Raw genomic sequence first — 15,582 nt, 5'->3', positions numbered from 1 at the left:
GAATTCGCGTTTTTTCTTTTGATTCTTTCAATTTTTCAATTGCATTACGCATTATTGCAATAATTTCTATCGTTACATTTGTATGTATTCAACGTTTGTTTGTTTTAGTGTCGTGAAATGAATTATATTACACATTTTCTCTATTCACACTGAATTTAAAGATTATAACGATTAAAAATCAAGTTGACCTGTGGTCATTTATCAAGAATAATCATAATAAAGCTGAAATTATTGTGTTAAATAATTTTTTTAATACGAATTAGGAATTTATTCAACGTTTGCTTGTTAGAATAGAACGATAAATTTAGTGTAAATATAGAAAACGTATAATATAATTTATTTCATGGTATTGTAACAAGCAAACGTTGAATAAATTCCTAATTCGTATTAAAAAAATTATTTAACACAATAATTTCAGCTTTATTATGATTATTCTTGATAAATGACCACAGGTCAACTTGATTTTTAATCGTTATAATCTTTAAATTCAGTGTGAATAGAGAAAATGTGTAATATAATTTATTTCATGGTATTGTAACAAGCAAACGTTGAATACATTTTTCATTCGTGTAAGAAGAATTATTTAACACGATAAATTTAGCTGTACTATGGTTATTTTTAATCTACGACCACAGGTCAACCTGATTTTTAATCCCTACGAAATTAATTTAACCACGAGTAAGTAACGAGAACGCTAAAACCTATGTTTCCATTGAAGAATATTGTAAAAACGTATAAATTGTTATATGCAATGTTATAACAAATTGTCGGAAGTATAAATTTTTAATAAAATTGTGAAAATTGATAAATTATACCGTGTTACGATATCGGAAATCTCCCGCGAAAATCTCCCGCGAAAATTTCCCGCCTGACCTAACCGACGATTTTGCTAATGACTTTGGGGAGAGGGTACCGCAGGTATATAAGGACCCGCCGATGTCCCGCGAAATCATTTACCCTTTATACTGGGCCCTAGACACTTCGCGGCGTATTTTGACCTGAAGGTTCTGAGATGTGAATAGAGTGGTCGGGGGCTACTAGCTAGTCTATGTCCACCCTGTACACACTCAGCCTTCTTGTAACACTTGTATACATTAGAATCAATTAGAATTTCTATTACTAATTATTAAACAAATTTTAACAATTACCGGCACTCGCTAGGCACGTAATATCAGACTTTAAATACTCGACTTCGAACTTCGGTTTAGTCATAATTCTATTAATGTTATAATAACGTATAATTTATTAATTTTCACAATTTTATTATTAATTTATACTTCCAAAAATTTGTTAAAACATTACATATTATTATTTATACATTTTTGCAAGTTTCTTTGACAAATAAGTACGTTTCAACGATCTTATTACTTTCTCGTTGTGAAATCAAGTTCGGAGGATTAAAAATCAGGTTGACCCTTGGTCGTAAATTTAAAATAGCCATAGTGAAGGTGAAATTATTATTTTAAATAAATGTTTCTATACGAATTAAGAATCTATTCAACGTTTGTTTGTTGCAATACCGTGAAATAAATTGTATTATATATTTTCTCAGTTTAGACTGAATTTAAAGTTCGTAAGGATTAGATATCAGGTTGACCTGTGGTCGTAGATTAAAAATAGCCATGGTGAAGGTAAAATTATTACGTTAAATAATTGTTTTTATACGAATTAAATATTGATTCAACGTTTATTTGTTGCAATACCGTGAAATAAATTGTATTATATATTTTTTCTGTTTACACTAAATTTAAAGTTCTGTTTACATGTTATAACAATTAGAATGTTGACGTTTTGCCGTTTCACGGTTTTTCCTCTGTTAATTATGTGTTTATAAATCATTTCAAACTAAAGCAGGACCATGCCCACCCTTAATTAAACCGTCTCAGTAGTTTACCGTAATTAATAATCTATTTTCGGAATTTATACGAGAATTTTTGAATTTTAGTAAATACTAGAGTCAGTGCATCGCGTATTGAAATAACAGCTTCATCCCTAGTCCGTTTATTATTGAATATTTTTACGCGTTTAACTGATACTTCCTCCAATTATCGTCGCGTATTTTCTTGAAATTTGCTTGTATTGTAGAATCGAGAAAGATGTAAATACACGGTTTCTTTTACGCGTATTCTATTCAAATTTATTTTCATTACAAAAATCGAGAATAATATACAATCGCGGTTCTCCCTCTTAAATAAAACTTGAATAAATCGCGTTTCGTTTACATTTCGCGTCGTCCGTTCCACAGCGACTCGAAATTTCTGAGTCTTGTGAGAAAATGAAAACTGAGGGACTGGAATGATTGGCGGAAGGAAGGAAGGAAGGAAGGAAGGAGGCAATGCAGTGAAATCTTTGTTGCAGAGCCCAGCTGCCTAATCTGCGAACAGTGAGTTACAAAAATGGGGTTTTTCTTGGTGATATGGTTAAGTAGTTAGTTGTATATTGTGAGCTCAAAAATGAGCTGAACCCTTAATTAAACCGTCTCAATTAGTTTGACGTAATAAATCTATCTTCCGAATTTATATCGAGAATTGTTCAATTTTTCTAAATATTAGAGTCGGTGCATCGCGTATTGTAATAACTTCATCCCTAGTTCGTCTATTGTTGAATATTTTTCCGCGTTTCTCTGATATTTCCCCCGAATTACCGTCGAGAAAGACACGAACTCGCGTTTTCTATTGAAATTTACTTATTTCACGGAATCGAGAAAGATATTAATTCGCATTTATTTCATTTCAATTTTTACGCGTGTTCTATTTAAATTCTAATTTAATTAAAAATTCGCGGTGTCCCCTGTTAAACTTCGAATAAATCGCGATCCGTATACAATTTCGCGTCGCCCATTCCACAGTGACTCACAATTCGTGAGTTTGTGAGTCTTGGGAAATGAACGTGGAGGGACTGGAATGATTGGCGGAAGGATGACAATCTGAGAGGAGGGAAGGAAGGAAGGATGACAATCTGAGAGGAAGGAAGAAAGTACGAAATACAGTCAAAATCCACGTTGCAGAGCCCAGCTGCCTGATCTGCGAATTGTGAGTGAATTTTTTTTGGGTTTGGTGGTTGGTTTTATGTGTGTTGCATGCATGTTTGGAGCTGAACTACCAAGAGTACACGGAAGAACTTAAAGGATGGACTCTATTGCACTACTCGGTGCACACGCCCTCCCGTTATTAGAGTATCCCTATAGTATACCGTGTTAATTCAATTTAGAGTCAATTTTTATTACAAATGCCCATTATTTTCGATCGATGCGAGAATTCATTACGTCGCGTCCGCGTTTAATAAATAGCTTCATCCCTTTTTCGGTTTTTGCTTTTCTGTCTTTCACCGCGTTTGATTGACACCATCCTTAAACTTTTGCTAAATAACCCATCTAAAATGGACTGCAGAAGCAAATAGAGGATGATAAAAATTCGTGGTTTCGGGTCTAAATAAAATTCAACGAATTAAATTAAATTACACTTGAAAGAAATCGCGATCCGCACACAATTTCGCGCGACACTTCCACAGGTTTCCGAGTCTGGTGGGTCTTGGTCGTTAGCTTTGGGTCACCGGCGGAATGAAAATTCAAGGCTGAGGGGAATCCAACGGTTCACTGAGGGACTTTCAAATTTTCGTGGGTCTGAGAGGTTCTTGCAAGTGAATTGTGGGTGAAAATTCAAGGCTTGGAGGACTGAAATGGATCACCGAGGGAATTCGAAAGGCTTGATAGATCTGAGAGGATGGAGCAGTGGCCAGGTGTGAGGTCTGCGAATGGTGAGTCCCATGAATTGTTTATTTTTTCAATGAAATTTACATTTTACTTTTGCAGCAAATATCCCAATTTAATCGTTCTTCTATTCCCACAGAAATAATAGAACTATCACATTGTGTTTGATACTTTCCTCGCAATTTCTGACGAGTGTTTTATCGTGAAATTTTGCTAAATTGCAAAATCGGGAGTGATAGAAAATCGCGACTTTTCTTACCGAATAAAATGAAAATAAATTGTCTAGGCGTTCTTGATCATAAAGAACAGTTTTTAAATGGTTCGAGGTAGGAATAAAATCTATTTTACAATGTCCAGCGGTGTGGACTGTGAGTTGTATATTTTTTCGTTTATTGATTCATCCTTGCGGTGAATATTTCGAGTTCATACACGAGCTCGATTGTTTCCAGGTCGAAAAAGAATTTTGTCACGAGTTCAATTGCGAGTTCCTTTATCAGAGTTCCAATTATTCAGTCTAGATAAAATAAAAATTAGCACAACACTTTACTTTGATTTTTGAGAGTCTTTGCTTGTATGTGGTGAGTGCAAAGAATGTAAGCGTCCAATTGTGACGGAAAATGTGTCCATCGAGTTTCAATATCGGAATAAACGTTTAAACATTGAAAATTTTAAATCAAAATGAATTTTCAGATATTTCAAATTTCTATATGAAAATAAATTTTTAGATATTCACAATTTTCATAACAAAACGAATATTTAGATATTCACAATTTTCATATGCAAATAAACGTCTACAATTTTACGCAACTCAGTTTCTCATTCCAACGAACAAATGCGAAAAAAAAAAAATCTGCAACACAGCGAGAGAAAATGCGCGATTTGACGCGAAATGGTTGGAATGCGTGCCACGGTTTCGTGGATTCGAACCAGTAAATGTATCACGTTCCTTTATTGCGTTTATTTTGGAAAATACCAGAGTCCCTGTAATCTAAAGTGAGTACGCTTTTTTATTTTTATTTTTCTCGTGTTCCAGTGTACCTACATTTTCTCTTTGCTGGAACAGTAGCCGAGAGATCGCGAGGTAATGCAAAGGGATGAATGAAAAAAGATGAAAAGCCGGGTTCATTTTTCCAGGAGAAGTTCTTTTTCCTTCTTTTTTTTTTGTTTTAAATCACCAGCTGATGGTGTTCTACATTTTCCAAGATAATGAGAATATACGTGCAACTTGTTTCGCCCTCTCTTTTTCCTCTATCTGCTTCGATACAAATTTTTCACAGGTCTTTCGTTGTAGCTTACAAGCAACACAATTCAGATTTTTCAAAATGAACGTAAACATTTAGGAGTTTCTTCGAAAATTATAAAATTTTTAATAAAACAACACTCGATCGTGTAGTTAACAGATGCGCATCTAGCACGAACGTTTCAGAAATTTCAGAGATTTTTATAGCTACTGTGCATCGAAATGTATTACCCGCTCTTTTTTTTCCAATAAAAAATCTCGCGTGTAAAAGCTGTATCGATTTACGTGTACTGGTCACGAAGAACAGTGTAAAATATAGCGTAGATTGACAAGCGAGAAGATGCAGCCTGAACTATAGATAACTGGCAAATGTCGCAAATACACGATACGTAGGGAAGATCATAAATTTAATCGGTTCAAGCTTGCTTCACCTTTCAAAACGATTTGTACCAATATCGATAAAATTGTACGTATTGTTAGTTTGTCGTAATTCATTTTATATCAAACGCTTCGATAACAGTCTTGCAAAAGTTATTTGATAAAATTGTATTTAAAAATTTGCAGCATCGACTTCAGTCATAATTCAATTATGATTAATTTCTTTAAACGATTTGTGCTAATATTAACAAAATTGTATACATTATTCATTTATCGTGATTTATTTAGTATTAAAGGCTTCGATAACGTTCTTTAGAAATAGCTATTTAAAAAATATAATCATTTATTGTATTTCAAAATTTGCTGCATCGACTTCAGTCATAATTCATCGTAATGTATTTAATATCAAAGGGTTGAATAGCATTCTTCAGAAATAGCTATTTCAAAAATATGATTATTCCTCACTCGTCAAAATAGTATTTAAAAATTTTCAGCATCGACTTCAGTCATAGTTCAATCACGATCGCAATCGGTTGGCAACATGACCAACGCCGCCTAGCACGGTGCAGGCGTCCCGTAACTCCTCGAACACCCGGAAATGGGGGGTTCCTGAGATGACTTTGAACAACTTTTTCCTTTAGCAAAATGTTGTTTGAAGCTTCATTTTTGAATTATTAACGAAAACCACTGGCCAATCAGAGCGCGCGTAGAGCCCGCGCTCAGGGACGGGCGAACGGAGATTCACCCGCGCGCTAACGTGAACGAGGCGTACGCGTGACTTCTCGGTTATCGATCGCTGTCAAAAAAATTTGACTCTGCACCGCTATTTTTATAAGGCTTAGAGAAATGGCATTTTTCCGTCATTCCGACATTTGTATAAATTTTTGAAAAAGCTGCAATTAGTCGGAATCGTGAAGAAAATAGCGAAGGTCGCTTTTAACGCGTACGCATTTGTTCTATCGCGCGCGGGTGAGCCTCTGTTCTTCGTCCCTGAGCGCGAGCTCTGCGCGCGCTCCGATTGGCCAGTGTTTTTCGTTAATAATTCAAAAATGAAGCTTCAAGCAACATTTTGCTAAAGGAAAAAGTTGTTCAGAGTCACCCTAGCAATCCCCCATTTCCGGATGTTCGAAGAGTTACGGGACACCCTGTATATTAATCCTATTATATCTTCGCGTTTAATTCCGACGATATCTTGCATCACGAAATAACAATACTAAATTGCAATAGTAATTTATTATCATTTATTTAATATCGATAAAATTCTCTAAAAATTTTTGCCAAAAAATACGATCAATTCTCACTCGCGAAAATTGTTCGACAAACTTACATTTGAAAATTTGCAAAGGGGCAATATTTCATTTTCTCTCCCAACAAGTGCAAAGTTAACAAAATTTCGAACAGCGATGAAATTCGCGACGTTAAAACTATTTACGATATTCCGCGAATTTTCATCTTCTCCGTTCCGAAGACAAGAATAATTTTATCTCACGACAGATTATACAAGGTGCGAGAAGAAAAGTCCGTTTCACGTTTCTCGCTGCCATAATGCAACTTATTTCTCACGAGATTCTTGGCGTTCTCGCGTGGCACGTAAGAAAGCGTATTTTGAGCGAATAAAATGCACGTTTCATTGTCTGATCGTGGACGTCACGTCGTTCCTTCCAGATGAATGCAAATGGTAAAGAAACTAATCTGCATTCGTGAAACGAGTTTCCACGACGCGGGAAGAAGAAGCAAACGGAACACAACACTCTCTCTCTCTCTCTCTCTTTCTCTCTCTCTCTCTCTCTCTCTCTCTCTCTCTCTCTCTGTGATTAAAATGTCGCGCGATATTTTAATCTCCGATAAGAAACTGTCAAATTTCCTATTTGCATATTTCATATTCAATCTCGAGACAATCAAGCGTATACATGTATATACTACGTATCTACTTTGGGAAATAGACTCGTTAATATTGCCCGTAATATCCTGAAGGAACGTAATTAAGAACGGGCGTGGTTCATCGATTGCTATTGTAAAGTGTAGCCTTGGTAAACTGCTTAATGTAAAATCGATATTAATTCAACTAGCACGAGTATAATGAAATTCTTTCGACTAGGGAAAAAGTTATATTGAATAGTTCAAAAAATATTAGAGAAAAATTAAAAATTAAAAATGAGTTTCTCTATCGAAGAATTCATTGAGAAAGATTCTTCCCGTAAAGACGTTTCGATTATTCGTTTACAGGATTGAAAAATATGTTTGGATAGAGATAATGTGATACGTTTTGGTGGACCCACTTGGACCCTGTAAAACTGCTTGACTTCGGTGCAGCACAAAAATCCCATCGACACATATTTCAGAAGTTTGAGAAACGAGATTACTCCTGTTACATTTAATACATACTTTTCAGAAGTTTTGATAAATACGCAGGCGTTACTGTACGATGGAAGTTATTCATCGTCCGAGAGGTGAACGTGGTTTTTCAGATTGTGCTCTGTATTATTATACATTCTAATGTTCTCCGTGACAAGTTTTAACAAGTTCCGTAACTCATCAGCCGCCAGATACTTTTAAAACTCACGGTTCAAGGGAAACTACTTAGTTTGTGTAGTGACGTCAAATGCTGGCTGCATAATGTGTTCTCTATATATGTCTATGTACGATATTATTTTCTTTAAATTGGAGAGAATGTGCGGTGAAAAAATTACTCTTGCATTTATCATTTTTTTAACGAAATATCCGGGGTACCAGTTAATTCTGTGCCCTTTTTCACAAATTTCTATCGAATATCTGGTGTGCGAATTAATTTTGTGCCCTTTTTCACAAATTTCTATCGAATATCTGGTGTGTCGATTAATTTTGTGCTCTTTTTCACGAATTTCTATCGAATATCTGGTGCCAATTAATTCTGTGCTTTTTTTCACAAATTTCAGTTTTTATATATGGAAAAATCAAATAATTTCAATATTAGAAATAATTTTCATTATTTTCGGCGACATTTTTCTACTTAATTTCCACTCTGAAAGTCGATAAATCTTTTTCCATAAATTGGACTGTCACTTATTTTTGTCGTGTCTAAATTTTTTGCCAATAATCGCTTTGACAGCAAGTAATTCATTTCTTGCAAGTAAAACTCGATATTTTTCTATCAACTCAATATTTTATATCAAATTTGATATAAAATTTTGTATACTTTTATATAAGCTTCAGAAGCGTCGGAAACGAATTACACTCGTTGATTTGCTCTGTCAAATAAAAAAATCACGTGTTCCGTGGCATACCCACGGGATCTTGGCCTTCCCTTTGTCATGATTTTGACCGTATTGAATAGCACGGGTGGCTAGCAATTTGTACAAGGGACAACCTCCGAAGTGCAAATTGCAAGCATGTTTATGACACGAAAGCCAGTAGAGTCGTTTTTGAGAGTCGATTTATTTTTATCCTGCAATTGTATTTCTCCGAGTTTCTTCGTCCTCAACGACTAATTGCACGTGCCATGAACGTGAATTTCCAAAGGGTCATCGAGACCGGGCCCAGTGACCGTCGACCAGGTCAAGCCGCAGGATCCAAGCCAAATTTCCCACATAACGTCTTCTACCTGCCCTGACACCACCTCTCCTGCCCAGAATAGGTGGGTGTCGGTGGATCTATCACCTGATTGGCAAAAAATAGTTACCAATCAGGTGACAAGACCGGCTCACGAATTTCCAAGTCGAGGGAAATTCGTGAGGCAGTTCAGTTCACCAGCAGACATCTAAGAGAAACATCATAATCTCTAGTTCAACGCACATCATCCACACCACTAATCCATCATTCAACTGCTTCATTAAATAGTATAAAACGAATTATTTCCTTCACGATTAAACATCATTACCACACCCCTAATATCCTTATAACCTTAAACGGCCGTAAGGACAGACGCGTATTCTCGTCAGAAACATCACGTTTCAAAGAAACTTCAGACGATTTCAATTTTGACATCATAAATCCGCACGAGCTTTCCCCGGCAACTAATCAAAGACTCTACAATAGTACAGGTTGTCATACATTGTCAATTGAAGTTACGCTTAACCATGCGGGAGTCGCGTTAATCTCGAAAGCTTCGCAAGCTGAACTCTGACCTGGCGTTTGCACAGTGTTAAATACGACCCACTGTATTCAGGACGATTTCACGTATTACGTGACGTAACGATTCGCTTGACAAACTCGAAGGCCCGACGCGTGATCCATGATCGCCGGCCGCTGCTATAAATTCCAAGGCTTTATAATCGGCAAGCTTAATCCTGATCGATCGAACAACTCGTGTACCGAATCTGCATCATCTCGTCAACGTCTTTGAACACGCTCGACGAGAAGAAAGTGCTTCGTGGATCTTTTATCCAAAGGCGGAACATCCATCTCTTTGCCAGTCTTCCAGCAGACACCGCAGCTATAATTCCTTCTCGATATCGGTGTCCGCGTAAATTATACACTCGACGATGGAATATTAAGCTCGCGTGCTTCGAACTGCTGTTTTGTTACGAAATTCTCGTTGATGGAAAATTGATAGTGATTGATAGCACGTGCGGTGTATTCGTGTAGATCTTTTAGTACCAGAAATTGGATAATTTCAAGTATGTCGAATCAATAAATTTTATTGAAATGAAAATTGAAGAGGAGAAAGAGTAAAATTTAATTATCGACTTTTTATAGAATTTATGAATGGAGTAGTGGTAGATATATCGGTAAAAATATACATGCTCATATACTATGAGATTTCAAACTGAATCATGTTTTTTTGGAGCTTAATTTTGCAGTGCCTGTTTAGATTTAATCTACATTCAATAAGTGTGTTAAAATCTTTGAGTGGGAGTGAATATTATATAGAAACATGGAAATTAATATTTTATTTCACATTTTATGGAATTTAATATTTTAATATGGAAATTTTCTTCGAGTTCCATTGACAATTCTAACTGAAAATTCTCTTCCATGTCTATACTCCAAAATTTGATTGAAAATTTTAAGAAAAATTTTACTAAATTTTATCTAAATATTTTCGAAACATGACGTTGTAGCATGTAACCAATATTTCATTAAACAGAACACTTTGGCTTAACTTTCCTCCTCTACCTCCAAAAAATTCCGAAGCCTCTAACGATAAGAAAGATCAAGAATCTTATCGATCTGCTCAATTCAATCTTCAATCTGTCACGTCACGTAACAAGCTCGTTCCACCTGAAACATTAGTCGAAATCAATCTAAATTCCCTCAAAGTAGGCACCCTTAACAACGAAATAGTTTCCCCTCGTTCTTTCTCGCCCGTTCGTTGCCCAGAATACTAAGTTGCTCAATTGTTTCACGCGTCTCAAGAATGGCCGCGTTTCTCTAGCTCGCCAAGCATAATTCTCCTCGTTCCTAATAGTCACGTGAACAAAAGCGTATTAAGCACGCCTCGTATTTCCACTTGAAAAATCTTCAAGACGGAAATACTTTTAATCCTACGGATAGGTAAGAGTTTCCCTAGAAAATGACGCGACGTCGCGTAAATTTTGAGAAACAGGAGGATCTAGGTCTTTATTGCGAACGACGACCGGTTAACCTAAATTCAACTATTTTCACCGTTCCTGCACATTCTCAATGCACCTATTTGACCACGTAAATTCACGGTCTTACGATTAACTTATGCAAATGTTGTAAAAAGGTTCGAACGACGCGTGTCTACGAGTTGTGCAATTCGCTTGCTCGCGAGTTTCAAGAATTGCATTGTACGTATAGTTTAATTCTTTAATTCTTTTCGAAGATCTTAATTTTTCCGTTCGCAATTTGTACTATTAGCTGTGGAAATGAATTCTTTCCGATTCGATTCGCACAAGTGATTCAAAGCCACCGTGTTTCTATCGCGACGATATCCGCAAACTGTCGGGAAAATGGCAAAAGTTCATCGACAGTGATAGAAATTATTTCGATAATTGATCTCATTTCATGTTTACTTAAGTAAAACTGATTGCGTCTAAGAGTCGCAAAGAATTCATTTCTACACCTAATACGTTAAATTCTTCATTTCATTATTAATTAGTTACTCAATTATTTCCTTTACTCCACGTTTATCAGATTTATTTAGTGGAATTTCTGAAATTATTGCAATAGTAATTTTCTGTTGCTAATTGGGGAAGAATGTAAGGGTAATATTTGTTGATGTTCGTGTGATAAATCCAGTATTCGAAATCCATTTTTATAAAAGCATACTTATACTTCTCTTTCTTCGTAATAAAAGTTTAAAGTCGCGTCGACATCTAGATCATTAGGGACTTGATTCTGCGGAAGATTACTTAGATTTTACAAACGTACACTTTTGTTTACTCAATGATATCGTGAAACAATGAATACCTAGTAGATACATAAATTGCATAAAATAGTTACAAACTCTGTCCAATCAATTTAAGTTTGAATTAGTTGATTCGGAACCGAATGCAAAGCAGTGACAATTTCATCTCACGTAACAGTCTATACTGTAATTTTACGTACAGACAAGCAATGGCGACAGGATCGTCGATCCGGCCAGATCGACTGTTCTCCCGTTGAAACTCGTTCGTTGCCACCGATCGACGGCGCTTTCCGTCTCGAGTCAACTAAGCTGCGACAAAAGAAGAAGAAGAAGGGAAAAGATATGCTAAGAAGGACTCACCGGATCAGCTCGAAGATCTCTGGCTTCTCCCGTTCCCTCTGCTTCATTCTCTCCTTCATGGCCGTGATGATGCTGTTCGCCTTATCCTCGGCACCGTGCTTTGAGCTCTTCTCAGCCGCTCCTGAGAAAATGAGAAAAAAGACAGGCAATGAAGAAGATTTTATAATACTTGGACCAAGTAATATCGTTCGGTTGGTTAGCGATCCTTGGAAATTTGTATTCAATTTAAAAAAGACAATATTTTGTTCGGGATGAAAAGTATCTACATTTGAACTTTTTTTTTTTTGCTTTTATAACCAGAAAATAGGACGAATAATGTGATTTTTTGTTTCTTGGTCTGTGTAGCTTAACAGTTTACAGGAACTTGTTTTTGTTCGCGGAAATTGTAATTTCCTTTTTACGGGCATAAATTTGCTTGAAGCAAGATTGATAAACGAGAATAACACACGGGTGTTGCATAATTATTTTTAACCTTTCGAATGATCTAGATGGATATATTCTCCGGCGAACGTGAATGTACTTACTAATGGAACGTAGGAAGGTAATCTGATTTAATCAACTGCTGTAGGTCAGTACTTATTTTAACGCGAACACATTGCTGCCGTGCATCATGCGGATTAAAGTAATGTTCGAAATGAGATTCATTTGCACTGTGTTTTATTAAATCCGCGACTGGTTTGTGAATATGTAATATACAGGTAGGAGGAAAGTTTGACGATTAAATCTACTATCTTTTTGCTTTTTTTTTAATGTTTAAAAGTTGCGAAGGAATGTGTGGAATTATATATCAAGGTATAAAATTCATTTTAACAATTGAGGGGGTCAAATCTTGAGAGTCATGAGGATTCTGGAGATTCTGAGGATCTTGAAGGCAAGGAGAGACTGAAGATCCTCGAGACTCGAGGATCTGAGGACATTTAGACGCTGAGAACACTGAGAATTTCGAGGATCCTGGATGTACAGGGGACGATGGAAATCTCGAGGATTATGAAAATTCAAAAATTTTAGATACCTGAAGAATCCAAGATTTTGAAGTATCGCGAAGACTTTGAGGAGTTGAAAAATTTGAGAATTTAGGGAATTCGAGGATTTGAGGGTCTCAAAAATTTGAGAACTTAAGGACTTGAGGACTTTGAGGATCTCAAAAATTTGAGAACTTAAGGACTTGAGGACTTTGAGGATCCTAAAAATTTGAGAACTTAAGGACTTGAGGGCTTTGAGGATCCCAAAAATTGAGAACTTAAGGATTTGAGGACTTTGAGGATTCCAAAAATTTGAGGACTTTGAGGATCCTAAAAATTTGAGAACTTAAGGACTTGAGGACTTTGAGGATCCTAAAAATTTGAGAACTTAAGGACTTGAGGACTTTGAGGATTCCAAAAATTTGAGAACTTAAGGACTTGAGGACTTTGAGGATCCCAAAAATTTGAGAACTTAAGGACTTGAGGACTTTGAGGATCCTAAAAATTTGAGAACTTAAGGACTTGAGGGCTTTGAGGATCCCAAAAATTGAGAACTTAAGGATTTGAGGACTTTGAGGATTCCAAAAATTTGAGGACTTTGAAAAATTTGAGAACTTAAGGACTTGAGGACTTTGAGGATCCCAAAAATTTGAAAACTTAAGGACTTGAGGACTTTGAGGGTCCCAAAAATTTGAGAACTTAAGGACTTGAGGACTTTGAGGATCTCAAATTTTGAAAACTTGAGGACTTTGAGGGTCCTAAAAATTTGAGAACTTGAGGACTCTGAGGATACCAAAAATCACATGAACCCCAAATTCACATGGACCCCAAATTCACATGGATCACAAATTCACATAGATCCCAAAAATTACATGGATTCTGTAAACCCTAAAGACTCTAAAATTCTGAAAGACTGAAGAACTCACGAATTTAAAAATCTACAAAAATCATCAAAAGTCCAAGATCCTTTCTTAAAAATCCAAGTAAAAGCTTACGAATGTCCCTATTTATTTTACCCAAAATCCATGTTCCGTGACTAACAGAGATATTTCCAAACTTTCTCCTGTTCCCTTTCAACAATGGCAACAAAGGCGCTCGTTTATCATTTCTGTATACCCTATTCTTCAGGAATATTGTATCTCAAAGTAACTTTATCCTCAATTCTCCCCCTCTCTCTTACAACCTTCCGCGTTTCTCTTTGAATATCTCCGTGGTCTCAGTTTCGAAAGACGCGCTCTCTTCGAACTTTTCCATCGGGTGGAATTTCGCGTTGGAAACGCAACCCGCCGCGCTGTGCCGCGTCTTTCGTCTACCGGAACATTCGAGGAGCTTTAATTTTCCGGTGCAAGCCTCGCGTTGCTTTAGGCCGCAGCTTTCGCGCGAGGAACGTCGCCACGGCTTAACCAGACCGGAAATTACGCGTGCTGATCGTTCGGATGCTAGGACGTCGGAGCAAACTCCAGGCGAACGTCGACGAAAAATCGATTTCTCTTGTCGGAAAATAGACACGACCTAACCCCCACAGTGAATAAACCCGAATACGAACGACACCTCTGGGAGTTACCAGGTAAAAAAGGTTCCTGTTGATCGTGGAAATTTCGTCAGTGCTAGTCGACTCGGCAAACATGACCGAGAAAAATGAAGCTGGATGAAAATTTTCGCAATAGCCATTTTGTCGCTTTCGTGGATACATTTGTTGCAAAGATACTTTAACGCAAAATGACGACTTTAGAAAATTTGTCGAATAATCGTAATGACAATGAAGGTAAATCGTAGTGAGAATAAAATTTGAATAAAATCGAGTTCTAAAGTGAGACGAATAAGTTTCGAACGTAGTTCGTAATTTTACTGTCCTTCTGTCAGACGTTTCTGTTCATTTTTCTGTAACTGTTCTGTAACTTTGCTCCGAAATGTAATTTTCACGTTGCTTGAAAACAGTTCGGAGCGTTAATAAATGTACTCGTTGAAATATTCCAAAGTGAAAGTTGCAAACAACAAGTTGGCAGGAAAGCTTGTGTGGAATCACATGCAAAATCGTTATCAGTTTGCACAAGCGCGTTTAGTACGTGCAGACACAGTGGATGCATCTGACAGGCCTGTAACGAGCAGAATCGTATGAATAATTTATACGAAATTTTAATTAAAATATTTCATTTTCATGCACGCCATCGCTATCTGATCAAGAGTTCCGTTTTGCGGCGGATATAAACGTTGACACGTAACTAATTGGCCGGATATTTTGATACGAACGGCGAACAAAGTACACGCGCTATAATTAGCAGGATCAAGTGACGAAACGTCGCGAAGTTTGAATGACAATTTTTCTCCCTTTATGTGTTCCGTGTTGAATCTAATTTTTAACGTTTATTAAAATACCAAAATTTTCGATGGGTTCTTTTTCTCAATTTTATCGATTACGATTGATCTAATTTAACAAATGATCTATGATTAATCCGGCTTCGTTTATGTATTCCGCGATAAATTCATTTTTAAAAATTTATTAAAATACCAATATTTTTCGATGGATTCTTTTTTTCAATTTTATCGATTACGAAAGATCTAACGTAACAAATGATCTATAATTCATCCAGCTTCATCTGTGCATATTCCGTATTAAATTCATTTAGTTTGAATGATAATTTTT

At 36.3% G+C, this 15,582-nt stretch overlaps 1 protein-coding gene across 1 annotated transcript in view; it reads right to left on the bottom strand.

The window, feature by feature from the left end:
* The window catches only part of LOC108578732, a 124,569-nt gene that overhangs the window by 46,315 nt on the left and 62,672 nt on the right, over positions 1-15,582 (bottom strand). The window contains exon 8 of the mRNA XM_017942109.1: positions 11,977-12,097. Coding sequence (XP_017797598.1) covers positions 11,977-12,097 — 121 coding nt within the window. The remainder of the gene's footprint in view (positions 1-11,976; positions 12,098-15,582) is intronic.

Source organism: Habropoda laboriosa, unplaced genomic scaffold (genome assembly GCF_001263275.1).
Source record: "Habropoda laboriosa isolate 0110345459 unplaced genomic scaffold, ASM126327v1 scaffold28, whole genome shotgun sequence".
In the NCBI taxonomy this organism is placed as follows: Eukaryota; Metazoa; Arthropoda; class Insecta; order Hymenoptera; family Apidae; genus Habropoda; species Habropoda laboriosa.
Note: the sequence above shows the minus strand (reverse complement) of the source record. Positions and strands in the feature narration are given on the sequence as shown.